This window comes from Mytilus edulis, chromosome 10, assembly GCF_963676685.1.
Source record: "Mytilus edulis chromosome 10, xbMytEdul2.2, whole genome shotgun sequence".
In the NCBI taxonomy this organism is placed as follows: Eukaryota; Metazoa; Mollusca; class Bivalvia; order Mytilida; family Mytilidae; genus Mytilus; species Mytilus edulis.
Window position 1 is genome coordinate 55,246,613 of NC_092353.1, and position 21,876 is coordinate 55,268,488.

General features: G+C 33.2%; 1 protein-coding gene across 1 annotated transcript; it reads right to left on the reverse strand.

Moving 5' to 3' along the window:
• Window positions 1–494: 494 nt before the first annotated feature.
• LOC139492185 (ATP synthase subunit b, mitochondrial-like) lies at window positions 495–21,235 on the reverse strand. The gene is made up of 8 exons (XM_071280365.1): window positions 21,108–21,235; window positions 12,008–12,038; window positions 6,290–6,552; window positions 5,798–5,961; window positions 4,889–5,017; window positions 3,409–3,486; window positions 1,771–1,872; window positions 495–643 (listed from the first exon to the last, which is right to left on the reverse strand). Exons 1-8 carry the CDS (start codon window positions 21,133–21,135, stop codon window positions 572–574), a joined length of 867 nt encoding a protein of 288 aa, XP_071136466.1. The 5' UTR covers window positions 21,136–21,235; the 3' UTR covers window positions 495–571.
• Window positions 21,236–21,876: the final 641 nt, after the last annotated feature.

The window sequence follows — 21,876 nt, forward strand, 5'->3', positions numbered from 1 at the left end:
ATACACCATACATGATTTATGAAGTAGATTTCTAGACAAGTATGTTTATTCATGTACACCCTATTTGTAAACTTGAAGATCTGAATATATACTGTGGATTCATTTGTTTTCGTAGGTTCCAATTTTCATGGATTGAGGAAAATTTGCATATTTGTGGATATTTAAATTCATGGTTTTGACATTTCTTTAGAACATTTGTAATTTGTTCAACTTTAAAATTCATGGTTCCTCATTAACCACGAAATCCATGAAAATTAGTATTCAACGAATATTAAATAATCCACAGTGTATTAATAAATTGCTGAACATGGATGATAAAACAAATGTTCGCTTCATTGCTCAAACCCAAACCTATGTTGTTTGTACTGTAAAATTGGAAAAAAAAACCTGGAAAAATAGCTTTCAACCCAGTCACAAAAGAAATGTCTATGCATTTAATGCAATCTTTACCCAAAAGATCCTTAAATGCAATGTCAATAATACAAATCCACAGAAATGGTCCTAACTTATAATTTATTCCACAAATTTATTTAAATATTTTATAACAAATAAAGTCCACACTAAGTTCATGTTAAGCTGTTGCTGATTGTGCCTGTGATATCTTCTTCAGGGTGGCTATACAGTCAGCAATGCTTTTCTCCTCCTGAAAACAAATCAAACACTTTTCTTAGTGGTGGTATTATAAATCATAAATATGTGTAGGTTTCCAACATTTCTTTATAGTGGTATTACTATATATCCTTATTTGACAAATATACGTAGGCTAGCGTTATCATGGTTTAGTGTACGGATGATAACATGCTACCTAACAAGTTCTTGCATATCTTAGTATATATTATCCAGTGGTGGATAGATGACTTTTGAAAAGAGTGTGCATAAAACCCTGACCACATGCACACCTACTATATATGTACAAACAGACAGCAAAGACTTAAAGAGTGAAAACTACATAGCATTCAAACTGTAGGAGTTATCTGAAATAATAAGATATCCATAATTGGACACACAGATAGAAGGACAAACGGAAGAAGGGATGAAGTGACGAATGGACAGACAGGGGAAAAACATTATCCCCACAACTAAAAAGTTCTAATGGAATTATCTCCATTGAGCTTCTCAAAAAGCAGTAAAAAATCAAAGCAAAATATAATGCCATGGAATATTATTAATTATTTTTGTGTACTACTGTCACAATAATCCGTCATATTAAAAGGGTTGGACTGTTTGGCGTCCACAAACTTTTTTAACCAACCACCTTCTGTATGTGCCTGTCCCAAATGAGGAGCTTGTAATTATTCAAAGGTTGTTGTTTGTTGCTGTATATTATAATTTTTTTCACTCATTGTTTTGTACATACATTAGGCCATTAGTTTTCTTGTTTGAATAATTTTAAATTTGTTATTTCGGGGTGTTTTATATCTGACTATGTGGTATGACTTTTGCTTATTTTTTAAGGCTTTATAATAACCTGCAGTTGTTAACTTTACTTTTATCTCATTTGATCTCTTGTGGAGAGTTGTCTCATTGGAAATCATACAACATAGACCTAATAATATCAATACAGTGTAACCTGTGTTATCTGACACACTGAGGGACCAGGGGAAAAAAGATGTCAGATTAAACAGGATGTCGCAATACTCAGGTTTTTTCCTGCAAAGATAGGCATACTTTGAGACCATAAAAATGTGTCAGTTAAAGCAGGATGCGGGAACACTCAGGTGTCAGATTAGGCAGGTTACACTGTATCTGCTTTTCCAAAAATTATTTTACCTCTTTTGGTGTAATACTCTTGACCACATTGGATGTAATCCAATTAACCATGTGTTCTTGCTCAAATCTACGTTGGGCATTCTGAACTTCCATTTTGAAGTCCTAAAAATAAACATAGAAAATTTCTCAAAATGCAGTAATTCAAAATTTTAGTCAAAAATTTTAAAACATAGATTGACAACAGTGAAATTTCTAATGAAAATGCTTGAAAGTAAGGCAGGTCAAATGAAATGTTTCCCTAACATATACATGTGATTCTTCCGGCGGGAGTAAAAATCTCCAGCTTTTCAGACCCTCTTCCATCCCTCCCATTAAAATTTGAAATCTTCTGCTTTTAAGGTAAGAAGAGGTCATAAAATGGGTAAAATCAGCCTGAGGTGTTTAGGATTAAACATAGTGTGCTAGTGACCTAATACGGTATATATGGGTTCAGTAAATTCCATATGGGGTGAGAGCTATCTTAACGTGTGAAATTTAGAATAGTGACCTATCAAAATGAGCAAATGTTCAATACTGTTAGCATTTAGAAACTACTTCCATTGATCCTACAAAAACAGATGCCAACAATTATAAATAACAACTTGTTAGGTTTAAATGCATTTTATGAATATATTTCCATATTAATCATCATTTTCTTCATCTGTTGAAACCTTTAAATCTTTTCTCAGTACTGTTATGTTTTTATAAAGGGACGTAACACCCTACTAACTGTGTATGAAATAAGCCCTGCCTCCCTTCTTACCTAATATGGAATATAAAGGGACGTAACACCACTACACACCGTGTATGAAATAATCCTCGCCTCCCTACTAACCTAATATGAAATATACACGGTCTTCACGCGGACGCTTTAAACCAATCATATTCCTAGAAATGTATAGGAGGTAAGATAATAGGCAATTACCTGGTGATCAGCTAGCTAGTTTAAGACACAAGCATGGTTGATTAAAGGTGAAATACTGACAAAGGGTTAAATTGACAAATTGTACAAGTTGTATAAACAACGATTTATTCGATGCTGTTGAAAAATGGAACATTTACTAAAACCTCAAAGACAAATTTCAAATGATGCAGATCCAGTACCAAGGGTCAAGACCATGCTTACTACACTTCATGCAAAGCTGACTATGGTGGCCCTAATGACTTGACCAAACTTATGGAGACAGCTACCAACAAGCAAGCCTACAACTCTATCAATTTAACACCTTCTGTTACAAGCATGTTCAGTAATGGTACCAAAGTTGACAATGTAGCTTAATCAAAGATACTTTTTGTCAACTATGTATGATGGCTGATCACTTTATCTTGAATTAAACATAATGAATAAATATTTGAAAACCCCTTATTTTCTATTTTTATCAAGTAAAAATGGATATGCAGGTGCTTAAAGGTATGGAATTGTTGTTCTCTTAACAAACAAAAAGGAAGATATGCAGTTTAAACACACAAAAAAAAACATTGCGTACGTCGATGAAATGGTCGATAAATCTCCAGTAATGAGACCCGAACTCCAACCCTGTAGATCATGAATTCTATACAAATTGGAAACAAGTGTTCTAAATATCTGCAGTTTGCTCAGGCCCTTCATAATACATTTGTCGATTTGATTTCTCTGGTCATATACAAAATAAAACTCACCAATCTTTTCTTTACTTCTGTGTAGACTTTGTTCAATCTTTCTCTGTAAGATGCCTCAAGTTGGAGCAAAACATATTCCTGAAGAAAAAAAAATTATAATATAATTTCCGAGTCCGTTTCGGATAAACTTTACTGGAAAAAATGCTGAAGAAAATAAAAGCATTCTATTTTCTTAAATCAATCTAAGCCATTTCATCCTTTGCAGTATGAACACAAGGCACATAAGAGTCTGATTGTCTCATTAGTCAAATTTTTACTTATTATAGTTTCTTCCAATCTAGTATACACTTGAAGATAATAGGCAATAAGAATGTGTTCAAAGTACAATGTACATAAATGCCTTTATACTGGCACTATCATTTTCTATGTTCAGTGGACCGTGAAATTAAGGTCAAAACTGTAATTTAGCATTACAATTAGAAAGATAATTTCACAGGGAACATGTGTACAAAGATTCAAATAAATTTGACTTCAACTTAATCAAAACTGCATTGACAGACTGACGGAAAAACAAACAAACTCACAGATTGAAAAACATAATGCCCATAAATGGGGCATAAAAACAGTATTTTTAGTAAAATCTGTCAATTGAAGCCAATAATATCTATCAGCCAAGGAGTCAACCAATGATTGTTATTGTTTTGAGATAATAGGTAAAGGGCATTTTACTTCTAGGGCATGAATACTTATAAGTAGTTCTCATTTTACTAAATATTTACCATACTATTTACAAAATATATTATAGTTTTCGCTGAAAACATAAAAAAAACTTGTAAAAAATCCTTTATCAATGGCAACAATACAGTTGCTAGCTGTTGGTTTTTTCTAAACACACAAAATTTGGGTAAAAGTCTTCATAGACAATTTTGGTTTTGTTAAAAGTATCGTTTTTAATTTTTTAAATGTTTACAGTTTTTCATTATCTACCATATTTTCAATGAAAATGTAAAAAAGGGTAAAAATCAAATTTCAAAAGAGAAAGACTTTGACCTGCAGATCATTTTTACCATCAACAGTTTTACGTCAACTTCTTTAATTTTTGAGATGTAAGACGAAAACCACAGTTTTCCCTTTTATGTTATAATTTAAGAAACAGGGTATCTATTGGTGGGTCAAATCCAAAGAAACCATCTTTAATATTTAGCCAAGAAGTCCAGGAGGTTTTTTTGGGCTTTTTTTAAAGTTTTTTTTTTTTTTTTAAAGTTTTCAACGTGTACATTCCAAGAAAGAAAGACAAACAGCCACACCCTAAACATGGAATAAAAAGTAAGTTTTCACTGACAAACCTCCATTTTATTTCATAACAATGCCATTTATTTTTCCACAATTGTTCCATAGAATTAAACTTAAATTTTGATGTGGTAGACTGCTGTCAAGGCAAGAACTTTGAATATTTTACATCCAGTATGTACACTTCTTTAAGATCTCCTCCCATTTACCTATTAGATGTCATCTTTTTAAACACAACACCAAATTTTACCTTCTGAGCATGGACAAAATCCTTGGTGGCATCTAATGCCTCTTTAGCTGTTTCAAGTTTAGCCATTTGTTTAGTACAGCTTGTCTTTGTGTCTGCTATTGGTTTTTCATAGATCAGATGGTTTTCTTTCTAAAAACATCAAATAAAATATTTTTCAACATTTATAATTGTAATAGAATTTAAAGTCTCCCTGTATATTATAAGATTTCATTTTAATGGAATTTTATGAGACTTTCATACAAGTGAGAGGTGGGTTTTTCATTGACCAGATGGTTTTCTTTCTAAAAACATCAAATAAAATATCTATGTATTTTTCAACATTAATTGAAATGAAATAAAAAGTCTCCTTGTATATTCTATTTTTTTATTTTTTTTAATGGAATTTTATGAGATTGTCATACAAGTGAGTGGTTTGACTACCGATAATGGTTTAATCCACCTTTTTCTACATAAGGAAATGCCTGTACTAAGTCCAAATTATGACAGTCATATTCCATTCATTTGATGTAATAGAGCTTGCCATTTTATAAATGACTTTTCATTTTGAATTTCCCTGGGAATTTGGTATTTGTGTTATTTTACTTATATCATTGAAATATTAATCCTGTTTCAAATTTGTTGCAAGTTGTTGAAAACCTGAGAAGTGTATGATATATTTATAGATTATCGTTGGTCATCTCAACGAGATTGATTGTCTCCCTTGTGCCTGTAAGGCAAAAGTGAGAAACACAATTGAGAAAAAATTCTGTTAACTACCAGCAACCTTCAGCTCAATTTATTTTGGGATGAAGAAAAAATTCATCACTGACCTATGATTTAAAACGTATTTTACCAGTATCAATTCACAAATACATAGTGGAAAACAATATTAAATGAAATATGATAGATTGTTACAATACATGTACTCACATCAATTCTCTTCTGGAACCAAGTACCAACTTTTGGTCCCCAAAAATAGGTAGCCAACAACACTGGTGGTGTGAGCATCATCAAATCAGCAAACACGTGGTCAACTATGAAGATTTCTTTGCTGACCAATGTAGCAGCAAGTCCATATGTGAGTAAATATGGACCTAGAAAAAAAAAGAATTCAACCAAATGCATACTTGTATAGTTCTTAGTTTTCTTGTTTGAATTGTTTTACATGTCATTTTGGGGCTTTTAACAGCTTTTGCCAAAGTTTCCTAAAATCCAATGATGGTTTGACAAAGTTCTGGATATCTTATAAAACTTTGAACACCAATCATCTCTTAAAAAATAATAACTGGAAAAAAAATTGAATTATTGATATGGTGTTTAGAAGCTAAATTTTGTACTGAGCAATTTTCATGATCAAAAGGCCTGATCTCTTATATGCTTATTTTTCTACCAAATCAAAGCAAAATATATGTAAATATTTACCTGTAACTCCTGTCTTTGTATACAAGGCATCAAACCACTCTTGAGGTATAACTAAAAATCTCATTTTTGGTTTCTCAGGTGACATTTTCAGTATAGGAAAGTTAACTGTATCTCTATCCTTGCCGTAAAATACTTCATTGGCTTGTGTCCATCTTACCATGTCTTCTATCATTGCCTGATGCTGAGGAAGGACGGGTAAGGGTTTGTCACCTCCTACTGCTGGTGTCGAACTGGATGGTCTTGCAGTGATCTGTGGTAGGCATCTGTAATGCATATGAGATCAAGTTGATATAGTTTAAAATCACTCTACCAGGTAATTGGTAAATTTATATAGTGAGGCCAAAGTTTTTATTAAATTGTTTGATGTTCCCTACCTACCCATATAAAAAGCAGACTACCCGAAAATATTTATGACACAAATCATTTTAAATCATTTTTACTGTGACAAAGAATTTTGAATAAGTTGATATAGGTGGAGAGCAACACTAACAGTCAAGTCACAGTAAAAGATTTTTTTCCCCGCCTCAAACATGTTTTTTTTCTTCTAGAACATGTATTGTCTCATTGGCAATCATACCACATCTTATATCTATAATCTGTAATTTGTAGATACATGTAGATACATGTATTTACATCTTCAATGCACAGTAGTAGCATTATCAGCATTTGGCACTCATCATATCAAAGGCCTTACTGTGACTATGAGATTAATAAGAGTTGTTAATTTGCTTAGAGTTTTGTTTTGTGTGCTGGAATTTGGGGGTCTTAAACATGAACAGTGTATATCAGCTAAGTATTCAAAGAATTAATTACTAAAACTACAACAATCTTGTTCAGGATGGCTTCTAACAGAACATTATGAATAGACAAATAAATTCCAATGATACTTTTATTAGTACTAGAACACACCCGCGAAATCATAGGCATTTATAGCTTGGTTGATAGTATGTGAACTGTTGTAGGGAGAATTTTTGTAAAAGATTTTATGTCTGGAGAATTTCAGTAAAAGATTTCATGTCTGGAGAATTTCAGAAAAGGTATCAAAATTCATACATGTGTAGGTACTTGGAAACAGTTTAAGCCCTCTCTCTTGTTTCAAAAGTCTGTTATTTTTTTCTGTTAAATTCTATTATTTTCACGTTTCTGTATATTATATACATGTGTATACTACATGTATAAATAAAGTGTATTTGCTATTAACTATTAACTATCAATTTCAAGTTTCTTCTCCTAGGTGATCATTGCTAAATTATAGAGAGTCTCTATCTGTCATCAACACGAATATTATTGTCCTGTCCCTGAGTACTCTTGAAATTTATGTGCAAGTTTAAAACCAGAATTCTTGTTTGACTTAAAAGCGAAATTGAGTGCAAATCAAGCTAGGTTGAAAGTATGTTAACTATTCTAGGATTAATTTATGTAAAAGATTTTATGTCTGGAGAATTTAACTTACTGAAATGATATCAAAAGTCATATAGGTACATAGAGACAGGACAATAGTTTTAAGCCCTCTTTCTCTTTTTCAAAGACCGTTATTATTCTGTTTTCTGTTATATTCCATTATTTTCAAGTTTTTGTAAACTATGAAAATACGTATCTATATTATAAATACTAAAGTGTATTTAATTTTCTAATAACTATTAATTCTAAGTTTCTTCTCCATGGCGATCACTGCTATATTATAAAGAGAGTTCAGGGATCTCCATGGCCTGTTTAACGATGGCGCCCCACTATCCTTTAAATATCTTGTGCCAATGTCAAATGACCCGCGCCATCGTTAAATTGTCTTCTGCCATTATTCAAATATCTTGTGCCATCATCAAATGACCTGCGCCATCGTTAAATTGTCTTCCGCAATCGTTCAAAACTGTTATCATTTTTAATAGCCCGACGTAATTTTTTAAAGCAATTATAATCAAATGCATGTAATTGCATAGCCCTAGGCTTTTTATATTATAATCCAATATACAGTTCTAACCCCTGAGGGATATCCGGATTAAGATCGCTAATCACTTGTACCTGAGCTTGTACAGATAGATCAACAAACCAGACAGGAGAATACTATCTGAAGATAGACGATTCATTTGTCGAATTATTTAACACTTATGATAATTTAGATTAAATAAATTAATTAATAATCCAGTTACAAAGAAAACAGTTTAACAAGTCAAACACATGCTTTTATTTTGACTCACACAAACAGTATCCCCATTTTTAAAGAAGTACAACATAAGATATCACACATTAATACTATTTTATTGCAAATCACTCGAATGCTGCTGTAAGATAATATAGAATTATTTTAAAGTTAAGAAGTAAAAACTTAAATATTTATTGTGAAGAAATACTGTATCGTAATTCCAAATTCATTTCATAGTTTACATTCAAGTTGATACATCTGCATTTCCAGTTTATAATCAAACTCGAAAGATGCATCATCATGATCATAGCATCAATTTGCTAGATAAAGTCATTAAAACCTTTTCATTTGTCAACGTTTGCTTAACATATTTCTTGAACCTTTTACATACATGTAACCCGTACAATTACAAATCGTTTTGTTGTTGCTGCAAATCAGCGATACAGGTTAGGGGTTCATGACTTCTTAATTTGACAGTGTCCTTAAAAAAGAAGCTCCACATGATTTTTAACCCCCATAACAATCACCAAAATTAGCAAGAAAATTACATGGGGATCTGCATGACAACTTTTGGTCATTCTCGACTAAGGGGGGAGCAAGAAGGCTTGTCAATTGAATGGTCACTGGGGTAAATGTGATCTCCGTAACTGCAGTTACGTATATCCAAAGATGGCGGACGATGTTTCTGGTCAATTTTTCTTTTGTCAATTTTGTAATAATAATGTATTATTTTTCGGTATTTCATGTCTTTTTTAACGTAATACTAAATTTGAAACTGAAATACTAAATGTTTTATTCATAATTCAACCGCTGAAATGGAGAAAACAGCCATCTAAAATATCGTGATGATATGGGTAAATGAAGTAGATAAATTGTCAATGATATACGTAACTGCAAATATTGATATCCGTAACTGATTTTATTTCTACACAATTCAATCATGTTTGAACAGAAATAAATGTCTCCGGTTATTTAAAGTGTGATAAACATGAATAAGAATTGTTCTTCGATGTCTTTAAAATTATAATGTGAAAATATTGATCAGGCTTCCAATTCTGTATTTCTATATAGTCAGCAGCATTAGATGAAATATGAAGAAAAATTGAGAAGGGACAGTCTTTTAGCAAATGAAAAAAATCTAAAACCTCTAGCACACTAAACGAATTCATAACAACTGTATTCTTGATTTGGTACAAATATTACCTTATGTAGAAACTGGTAGATTAAACCTGGCAATATTATAGATAGCTAAGTCTCTCACTTGTATGAGAGTCACTGACTCTCATACTCACATAGAATTCCATTATATTAAAAACAATTATTGGGTAAAGCAAACGGTCAAAATATCAAAATTTGGGGTACAATGTATCACAGTCAACATTATTTCAACATCTGAATGCCTAGAAAACAAAATTTAAAACTATTTCAACAGGGAAACACAAAATTGCAATTACGCACTTTAAAGTTTTAAAACAAATTTGAAGGCAAAAGTACAAAATGACCATAGCACCGTAACAAAATGGCGGTATTTATGAATACTGAGACACCCCAAAATAAATTATTTAAACAGTAACATAGAGTAAAGGTTAACAATATACAAAGACAAAACCAAATAGCACAATATCACGTACAGCTGATCATAATCAACAAGTACCTAACCACAACATTTCAAGACTGCCAAGAGTGACTAGGGATTGGAAATAATGGTCTCAATTGGACTACCTCACCAAAAACCGTAGCAAAAATGGGGCATCCGTTTTGCTGTGCCGGATGTACAAGTTCACATCCACGTCAGATCAGAAAGGGTTCGTTTAATCAGATGCATCGTGTAGAGATTATTCCGTGCTCTTTCTACGTTAATAATCCTTGTAACAACTCTTTGACGGTGGTCAATAGATGGCATGTGGCATGCTTCTCGTCCTGAACATATAAATAACAATAGGAAGATGTGGTAAGAGTGTCAATGAGATAACTCTCAACATGAAACCAAATGACATAGAAATTAACATTTATCAGCTCACCATTTGGCCTTTAACAGTGAGCAATGCCAATACCACATAGTCTGCTATTAAAGGCCCGAAAAGATGAATGTAACACAATTCGAACAAGTCAATTGCAACTTATGGCTTTATTTACGTACAAAAAAAAGAACAAATCGCAAATATGTAACACAGCAACTCACGACCATCACTGAACTGCAGGTTCCCGTGACATGTGTCAGGCCTAGGCAAATACAGAATTTAGCGATGTTAAACATGGAAGGTGGCGTTCAACTCCCCCTTACTTGGGACAGTGGTGTTACAGTACAACATAAGAGCAGACTAGAAAATCAGTTGAAAAGGCTTAACTCAACAGGCGGATACAAAGAAAAATAGTTAACAAAAACAAAGTGAACGTGGGAGGGTTCTTGAGGGAATTTATGAGTTTTATTTCGGAAAAAAAATGATGACCCTTACTATTAAATCGAGTATAATGAATGAAACAGAAACAATGTAACTCAACAGTTACGGATGTCCTTCACTCAACGTTTGTTACAGTTACGGATATCAGTCTACACAGTTACCCATATCTTCGCGATTTTTGAAATGATGATTTCTCTATTTAGCGTTTGAACTATGAAAAGATGCTTTGCATTTCAATTTCAAACTCAGTAATACTTTAAATAAGACACGAAAAACCGAAGAATAATACTGAATTATTACAGAATTGACAAAAGAAATATTGACCAGAAACTTCGTCCGCCATCTTTTGATATACGTAACTGCAGTTACGGAGATCACATTTACCCCAGTGATGGTTACAAACAGCAATTAATTAATGATACTTCTATAATGAAAACTTAAATAAATATAATTTAAATAAGCAATGAATTAGCATGTTCATCATTCCTTATATGGAGGGATGAAATACTTTCGATCACGCTACACTGTACGCGTGGACACGGTTTGTGATGGTGAAAGTTCCTCCATCGTTCAATTTTCATTCATGGAGATCCCTGTAGTATATATGCAGATATACGCGAAAATAATTGTCCTGTCCCCGTCAGAGTACTTATGAAAATTATGTGTAAGTTAAAACCGAGGTATAATAGCAGTGGTTCTTACGATCTAAAATCCAGGATATGGACAACACTCTGATTGGCTTATTTTTTATTTTTGTTATCTATCATACGATTGGTTCTCAATGTTAAAACCTGTATTCATGTCTAACTTAAAAGTCGGTCTGATGACGAAACAATATCCAGACACCTTTATTTTTGTTCTCCCAAAATAACCCAAATTGAATAGTCATAAGAATGGATGACAAATGCGACTATAATTAATTTGTTGTGGAAGGAAGAGAAGCGGCACACAAAATGAGGTCTTTTCGTTTAATAGTATAGATTACTGTAAACCAACTAATTTTTCATGAGCGATTTATTTTCAAGAGAAGAAAAATAACGACAAAACAATGTCTCACATATATGTAAAACTTTTTATTTTTCCTTATTTATGTCTTAACAAGTAAATTTTTAAAGTATCTGTGACAATAAATTGGTTTATAATAGTTACAAATGTATGCTGTACTTTTACACTTACCTCTGTAATCCACAAAACCTGCCTACAGAAGCTGAAAAATAAAGAAAACACATTAAAATAACACTAGCCAGCCCAAAACAGAGGGTGCCTCAACCCTCTTCCCTTACCCATGATAACGTGTCTGTCTCAATTTCCATAACACATTTTGAGAAGCAATGTCAAATGACTTAATCCATCTTCAATAATGTGTATTTTTCACTCATAAAAAATGGTTTTCTTTAAAAAATTGTTTTAAGACTATTAAAATGATAATCCAACAAATTAAAACCCTTGACCTAATACTGCATATGATGAAATGTGACTCTTGACTGAATTTGAAATACATGTACCATGAGCAACATATTGGGTAAGAAGTTGACCAGGCAATGATTGTTGTTAAAGTTCATTTAAAATACCATAACATCTTTGATAACCACTTAGTGATGATACATGTACATGTAATTGATTCTGACACTTTGTTCTGCATTTTGTTACAGAAACCCCTAAATTCAATGACTCTGCTTTTTCTTAATTATAAATTCTGTTAACTTATTTTGGGGTCCCCTTGCCAGTAAAATTAATTTGAGACAAAGTTACATGTATAAATCAGAATATGCTGTCGAATAGAACAGCACAAAAAATTGACCTGCATGAGTAAATGAAAACTGAGCCAGGTTTGTGTCAATCAACATGGTCAATGAGCTTCATGAGCTTAGCTTTGAAAAAAAAATAACAGTTTAATTATTAATACAATGTACATTGTAGCTGGTTTATTTTTCATTTGATCAAATCAGTCATATAAACTAATTTCTGTAACCTACACTGCATGTCATGCATTTATAATAATAATTATTTCTAGGTGCACATGTATGTGGAATAATAAGATTAAATATTTATGGGCCCACATGAAAAAGAACTCAAAACTGGCTATTAGGCGACTGCTAATTTCAAACTTATTTTTGTTCTGAAGTCTCTTCCTGACCATTATCACTAATAGTCCGGCGGCTACAAGCATATTTCAGACAAATTGTGCACATCCTGTTACAAGCATGAAATTTGGCATAGACCTTCCTCAACTATTACTCCTTTGTTTCAGATAGGGAGGCATTTGAAAAAAATGTCTCACTTCCGGTAAAATCCAAAATGGCGGACGTCATACTTAAATCAGCCCAATATCTAAGGCTAGCGTGTAAAAATGTGTTATTATCATGCTACTATCATAATATTTGGTACAGACCTTTTTTTTTTACTACTTTTGGATAAATTAAATAGATTAGATGTCTTCAGAAACCCCACTTCCGGTTTAAATCCAATATGGCTGACATTGTACTTAAATAAGCTTATTTTTTAAGGGAGGGTAACTGAAATGTGTTTTAACGTATTGCTACTATCATTACATTGTGTATGAACCTATCTTTCGTGTTTCTGATGGATACAATGCATAAGACATATGTCTTAAAAACCCTTTCTTCCGGTAATATCCAAAATGGCGGACATAGAAATATCAATTTTTTATTCAAATTTCAATTTTTTCAAAATGTAAAGAAAATGATTTTATTTTGTGCTGGTCTTTAAACTTTTGGCTTAAAGTTATCCTCAAAACCACTTATTCTAGCATGTTGTAAATATTTAGATATAAAGTTGACAATAGTTAACCAGGTGCTCCGCAGGGCGCAGCTTTATACGACCGCAGAGGTCGAACCCTGAACAGTTGGGGCAAGTATGGACAAAACATTCAAGCATGATACAGCTCTGAATTTGGATTGTGATCAAATTTTTGACATTACATGGGTTTTTTTTTACACAAAACAAATGCCAAGATTTTACAAATCAATTAAAGATTTCTTCTTCAAACTTTTTAAATCTAAAATTAAATAGTTGACACAGCATAGGTTTCTGACACAGAATGAATGTGGTCTAATGAACTTAAAAGGTTTTTTTGCCTTTGAGCAATTCACTATGCTGTTGAATATTAATGTTTGAAGAAATTTTCTTTTTATTTATGAAATCTGAAATGAGAAAAATTTAACCCCCCCCCCTTTTTTTTCACATCCCCGTTTCCCTTTTTCAAAACTGATATCAATTCAAATTTCTAATGGAGTTTGCAACAATAACTACTCATTTAAATACATCATAAAATATTAAGATGTAAAAAAACTGCTTGTTATCACTGAATGGTAAAGATTATTTAAATTTATCAGTTGGTAGTAAAAAGTGTATATACATTGTATATTGTATATAACAAAGATTTAAGTTGATTCTGGACAAAGAAAGATAACTCCAATTAAAAAAAATTCTTGCTATTGCACAATATTGTGCAATAGGATATTTCTTGCTTACTATTCTGGACAAAGAAAGATAACTCTAATTAAAAAAAAATTTGCTATTTCACAATATTGTGCAATTAGATATTTCTTGCCATTGCACAATACTGTGCAATTGAAAAGACTTGCTATTGCACAATACTTAATATAATACTTTTAGATCCTGATTTGGACCAACTTGAAAACTGGGCCCATAATCAAAAATCTAAGTACATGTTTAGATTCAGCATATCAAAGAGGCCCAAGAATTCAATTTTTGTTAAAATCAAACTTAGTTTAATTTTGGACCCTTTGGACTTTAATGTAGAATTTGAAATTTGAAAACAGGACCAAAAATGAAGAATCTACATACACAGTTAGATTTGGCATATCAAAGAACCCCAAGGATTCAATTTTTGATGAAATCAAACAAAGTTTAATTTTGGACCCTTTGGACCTTAATGTAGACCAATTTGAAAACGGGACCAAAAGTTGAGAATCTACATATACAGTTAGATTCGGCATATCAAAGAACCCCAATTATTCAATTTTGATGAAATCGAACAAAGTTTAATTTTGGACCCTTTGGGCCCCTTTTTCCTAAACTGTTGGGACCAAAACTCCCAAAATCAATACCAACCTTCCTTTTATGGTCATAAACCTTGTGTAAAATTTCATAGATTTCTATTCACTTTTACTACAGTTAGAGTGCGAAAACTAAAAGTATTCGGACGCCGGACGACGACGACGACGACGACGACGACGACGACGACGACGCCGACGACGACGACGCCAACGTGATAGCAATAAACGACGAAAATTTTTTCAAAATTTGCGGTCGTATAAAAATATGACGTAAGTTTCAAAAATGAGTCCTCAATCTATTTCTTCGATGTAGAGTTTTGGATAGATTGGTTAAAACAAAATAAAATCACTATAATACTAAAAATTATTTAAAATTACTACTATTTGGCCAAGAATACATGTTTATTCACAGTCACCATGATATGCACACATCGCAGTGCACGGGATACCCGATTTTCCACATTAAAAATTACCACGTTATCCTTTCTTACATCCACAAGGTATAAGCTGTTGACAAAATGATGATGCCTCAAAAAGAGTTTTTTAAAAGTTATCCTCTTTGTCCCCGCCTGGAGTGGGTAGCACAAGAGCCAATCCCGTCTCCCTAAACACCTACCTAAGTATATTGCATGATTTACATGCTGGAAAAGACTAGACCAAGTATAGGGAATAGCCTCAAAAAGCCGTCCCTGTTGCGCAAATAGTTATTGCCTTGCTTCGTGAACCATGTTATACCCATCTATTAAGTTTGTGCGATCTTACAGTAAAACCCCTGTGATTTAATCTGATTAATCATCATTCTTTTTGTTAAAATCACATCTTCAAATGCAATCAATGTCTCCCACATAGTCTTTTTCCTCCTTTCAAGAAAAGAGAGAACCATATCACAACATGTAAAGATATGGCTAATAATAAGTGTTTCAGATCACTCAGATCACTCATTGCCTAGTGCATTTGAAAGGCCATTGATAGATATAATATTAATCCAAAGTCTTTTGCCCTCCCAAACACAATCCATAGTTCGTCTACCCCTATGTCACGGAATAGCAAAACAGTAGTGACAGCATCATCATTAACGACTGTTCGAATTATGACTCGTTTAAGTGCGTGTTTCACTGCATCAGACACATGCACCATGATTTTAGTGTCTGCCTCTGAATGTGAACTTGGTGCTGAACTTGAAATACATTACGTGGTGGATAAGATAGAATATCCTGACCATTTGTTGCTATAACTACCATACGCATCCAAGACTTAATCCACTCGTATATCAGTTTCAAGGTATTTTATTTCGGTAAGGACATAATACCCAATCAGCATACTCAGTAGGCCGCAATTCACAATCGGAGAGCTGATTTCCAAAATTTACAAAGACTGTGGTTTTGCTTTTCACATCCATAGATTCTGCAAAAACACATATTTTCTTGCCTTGTTAACCTAATCTGTTTCTTTTATTTTTCGATCTTCCAACAAAACCACGTATCGTTTTCAATGACATTAAACATCAAATCCATATGGTGATGTTAGCTGGTCTATCATCATTCTAAATGCTATAGTCACATCTTCAAACTCCAGTAAGGTCACCAACGCAGTTCCTTTTCCAGCAAACGTGTTATCTTTTAATGCCTATAGTGCATTTGAAAGGTCATTGATTGATATCTGATACTTTTCCCCTTCCAAATGCAAACCAAAGTTTGTCTGCCCCTATGTCACGGAATAGCAAAACAGCAATGACATCAGTATCTACTGTTTGAGTCATGACTCAATTAAGTCTATGTTTCACTGCATCAGACATATCTATCTTGATTCTAGTGTCAGTCTCTTCGTGTAAACATGGTGCGAAACTTGAAACATCATCAAGTGGTGGATAACACTGAACATCCTGAGCATTTGTTGCTTCAACTACCTTGTACTGAAAATTGTATTGAGCAAGCTCCTGAGAATGAAAACTTAAAAGTTCTTTCTTACTGTCGTCATCTCTCAGAAAACTTTCCCAATTTTGAGGATGTTTTTAATCCTGGGTTCGTCTGTGTATTCCCTTTCCCCTAAATGTTGCCCTTGCTTCTTTTAGCAGCTTTCAAACTACCAGTATTGTCTATGTTCACATCCAACACTACATTCACTGTTGTTACAGTTTCAAGGTGTTTCCTAACGAGTATGATGATTGTGTATTATGTCCTTACCTTAATAAAATACCTTGAGACTGTAACAAGAGTGGATGAAGTCTTTGATGAGTATGGTAGTTGTAGCAACAAATGCTCATGATATTCTATCTTATTCACCACGTGGTGTATTTTAAGTGTAGCTCTGACACTGACACTGACTGACACTTAAATCATGGTGCATGTGTCTGATGCAGTGAAACACGCACTTAAACGAGTCATGATTAACAGTCAATGATGATGCTGTCAATACTATTTCGCTATTCCGTGACATAGGGGCAGACGAACTATGGATTGTATTTGGGGAGGCAAAAATCTTTGGATTGATATCTATCAATGGCCTTTCAAATGCACTAGGCAATGAGTGATCACACACTTTTATTTCTGACCTATACCTTATGACGGGTTGTGATACTGTTTTCTCTTTGCTTGAAAAGGAAAAAAAAGACTGCGTGGGAGACATTGATGGTATTTGAAGATGTGACTTTAACATAAAGAATGATGATTGATCAGCCTAAATCACCGGGGTTTTACTGTAAGATCGCACAAACTTATCAGATCTAACATGATTAACGAAGCAAAAAAGTCAATTTTTGCACAAAAGGGAAAACTCATTTTAAGTGAGGCTATTCCCACGACTTGTTCTAGTCTTTTCAAGCATGCAAAACGTGTAATATACTAATGCAGGTGTTTAGTGAGACAAGCTTTGGATTGACTCTTGTGCTACCTAGTCTTGTCACTAGTGGATTGAGAAGGGACAAAGAGGGTCCCTTTTAAAAAGAACACTTTCTTAGACCTCATCATTTTTTCAGAAGCTTGTACATTATGGGTGTAAGAAAGGATGCCTTTTTACTTTTAAACGAATCGTAATCGTAATTTGTAAAATCGAGTATCCCGTGCACTGCCTAGTGTGCATGTGGTGGTGACTGTGAATAAGCATGTATTCTTTGCCAAATAGTAGTAATTTTAAATATTTTTTAGTACTAAAGTGATTTTATTTTGTTTAAATCAATCTATCCAAAACTCTACATCGAAGAAATAGATTGAGGACTCATCTTTGAAATTTACGTCATATTTTTACCAGAAGTGTCAACTTTATATCTTAGCATTTACAACATGCTAGAATAAGTGGTTTTGGGGATAACTTACAGCCAAAAATTTAATGACCAGCACAAAATAAAATCATTTTCTTTACATTTTGAAAAAAATTGAAAAAATGAATAAAAAATTGATATTTCTCTGTCCGCCATTTTGGATACTTCCGGAAGTAAGTTTTTTTTTAAGACATATGTCTTATACATTGTCTCCGTCAGAAGCACCAAAGAAAGGTTCATACACAATGTAACTATAGTAGCAATACGTTAAAACACATTTCAATTACCCTCCCTAAAAAATAAGCTTATTTAAGTAGTGTCCGCCATATTGGATTTTAACCGGAAGTGGGTTTCTGAAGACATCCAATCTATTTAATTTATCCAAAAGTAGTAAAACACAAAGGTATGTACCAAATATTATGATAGTAGCATGTTAATAACACATTTTTACACGCTAGCCTTCGATATTGGGCTGATTTAAGTATGATGTCCGCCATTTTGGATTTTACCGGAAGTGAGACATTTTTTTCAATTGCCTCCCTATCTGAAATAAAAGAGTAATAGTTGAGGAAGGTCTATGCCAAATTTCATGCTTGTAACAGGATGTGCACATTTTTTCACAAAGCCGCCGGACTATAACAAATCTTAACAAAGTTCAAAATCCATATTGACATATAACAGTGATCTGGAAGGTTTTTTTCACTATGGGCCCAGGGCCCCTCAAAAATAAATTCAATGGGCCATTTAAAAAAATAATGGGCCATGTTGTCAAATGAGTGGGCCATTTGAATTGACTTCTGTACAGTATATTTTGGCAAAGAGGTGTTGGTACTTACCTTTATGATTTTAATTAAAATCATGGATATTCTTCCTTTGATTTTGTAATTTCAATTTCAATGAATATACAATAACTTTTTCCAACCCCAACAATATTTAAGTTAACCTTTATTTACAATGTTTAAACTGGTACTGTTGCCTTGTTCATGTTCATGGTTTTTTTTACATTAAATTTGGGTCTTCGTCGATACCATACTTATTCCAGAAGTTCCGTATCAGAGGACATTTTAGGCATTTCCTCTGCACTTCTTGTATTATTATAGGAACTTCATCACGGTAACAAGAATAACAGTATAGAGTACCATTAATTCATAGAATGATAACAAAACAACAAATCGCTGAAGTCATGTTTACAAAATGTCAAAACGAGCCAAAGACCAAAAAATGACAAGGACAGTTACATGTAAGCGTCTTTTATTGAGACAAAATCTATATTCCTAAAAAGTCTTTGGGGTTCTTCAATCGAAATAATAGCAAGCTAAACTAAATGAGATTATTAGAGTTAAATCTCGTCTGTACTAGCCAAATTTCACAAATTTAAAGTTGTTTACAAAAAAAATATATCATGAATGATGGTTAATTACGTTTTTCGGGTTATCAGTTAGACCGCATGGTTCTTTTATTACAATAGGAAAACACCGAGACGTTATTTTGCATGGTTCTATTATCATAGGGAAACACCCAAGACATCCCAAAAAATATATAAGTGCTCCTATTCCTCCTATTATTGGAGGACCATTATACAGTTGTGTACACACACATGGCGGCACGGCATACGATCGGAAATTCATTTGACGATATCTAAACGTTTCGAAACGAAGTGAAAAATATCGTGCGCCAAGTGGGCACTTACATTTGTCACTGTATGCACAATTTCTTGTCAATATGCGCTATAGACGCAGGGCACACGTCCTTCCCAATCACTGATATAATGAAGCAGAGTTTAGTTGTGAATATCAATCTGACAATAAAGAGATAATGCCTCAGAATAACTTTAAAAAAAAGTAAGTTAAAAACTGCATCATACATTGAAAATGGATTGTTAAATCTTATAGTTTGTTTCTGTGTGTATAGCATTTTAGTGTTTCTGTTGTGTAGTTGTTCTCCTCTTACATTTGATATGTTCCCCTCAGTTTTAGTTTGAAACCTCTGAGGCCTAAAAAAAAAAGATATGTGTTTCCAGTAACATCATTTTGAAAAATAGGGTCGGTAGGTCGGAATTCTTTTTTTTTTTTTTTTGACATCGTAAATGAAATCCGGAAAATTATCATGGTTTTTCCAAGTCCGGATCCATAATTAGTTTCAAAAACCGGAAGTGTGCCATTTGCAATGTTTTTGAAGTTCTTGGTTTTTAACCTATTTGGAATTCCTTTTGACATTAATAAAATGTTTTACTGGCTTTCTATGCAAGTAGAAGCAAGAGAGAAAAAATATTATGTCATCTATCAGAAGCCTGTGCAAAAAACGGGGTCGGTTGATACAATCGGTCGGTCTGGTTACCGGAAACATCGATTTTTTTTTTTTTCGGCCTGATTTGTTTTTTTCTCAATTGATTTTTGAATTTTGAACCGAGGTATACTACATTGCCTTTCTTAAAATACTTCAAGTGGTTCTATCTGTCATTGTCACCTCAAATACTGAAATGGTGGTAGACTATACCTCAATTGACATATAATTCACCAATTAATGGATATTCATTAATATTCCTGACAAGTTTGTCTCCTTAAAAAAAAGTAAAAAGATAATAATTTTTATATTCTAAATGACTTTATTTAACGTCAACAAGCAGTTTTGTCAATGGCAAAGATGAACCCAAACAAGTTTCCATAGTTTGTGACCACGAACAGGGTTCTCGTTGTACACGAGTCCTGGACGAATCATTTTTGAAACCCTTGAGTCCCTCTGACTTAAAAAATATGTTGCATTCTTGTTTGAAAACTGTAGACATCAATTAACATAGTAACATACCGGCATATATGATTTTTAAAACAGAAAATAGGAAGACTTTCAGACTAAGTTTTATAATGTGTTTTTTATTTGCGTATTATTAATTCTATCGAGTTTAGCATAAACTATTAACTACAAGGTAATGTCTAGCATTCTGTCAACGACAAAAACACTGAAAATCAACGACAATTACCTGACTTTAATGCTAGTCTCGACAGCATTTTCGTTGACCTTCGGAGAGAACTAACTACCGGAAGTCGTTAATTTGCAAGATAGAATGTCGCAAATCTCTGGTATTTTACATCGCTGGACATTAAAAAAGAATCGTTTTATGATTAATTTTGTACAAACTGATAAAACAAATTTTATATTTCTAGCTAAAAATTGTAGTATGAAATAAAAAAAAAAATGTCTTTTAAGGATGTCGTAATTTTCGTCTGCAAGATAACTTTTTACACTTTTCTTAGTACACATATGTGTATATATGTCTCTGCATGTAGTAAGTTTTGCTGCACCGAAAAGTTTTAGTAAAGTTTTGTTGAAGACACCGATAAGAAAAAGTTAAAAATTCTCAAACTGACGATGTAATCCAGGCTTGCCCATATAGACAGTTGGAAATACTATATCGTTATATAACAACCTTGTGAAGGGGAGGGCCAGGGGTGGTGCTTTTTTTTTAATTATTATTCTGTATCACTAAGAGGGCCCGATTTCGTCATGCCTCAGTGATTCCCTATATTAGCAAACAATTTTTTTCTCAAAAGGGGGACCCGGGCCCCCTGGACCCCCCCCCCCCCCACCATCCCCTAGGCTAAATCCACCTCTGACGTTAGCACCCTAAAACTGTAAAAGTTTTTGTTGTTGACTACAATGTATTGAAGTCACGGCCTTGACTGTAAAGCGTCAAACTCATTTTAGGCTACCATTTGAGTCAAATTGGTTATAATAACCGTGATTCTCTA

Coding starts and splice junctions, on each gene's coding strand:
- LOC139492185 (XM_071280365.1), bottom strand. CDS start 21,135: ATGCTGTCGAGACTAGCATTAAAGTCAG. Junction 5,962..6,289: donor TACAAAGACAGGAGTTACAG/GTAAATATTTAC, acceptor TTTTTTTTCTAG/GTCCATATTTACTCACATAT. Junction 1,873..3,408: donor CAGAAGTAAAGAAAAGATTG/GTGAGTTTTATT, acceptor GTTTATTTTTAG/GACTTCAAAATGGAAGTTCA.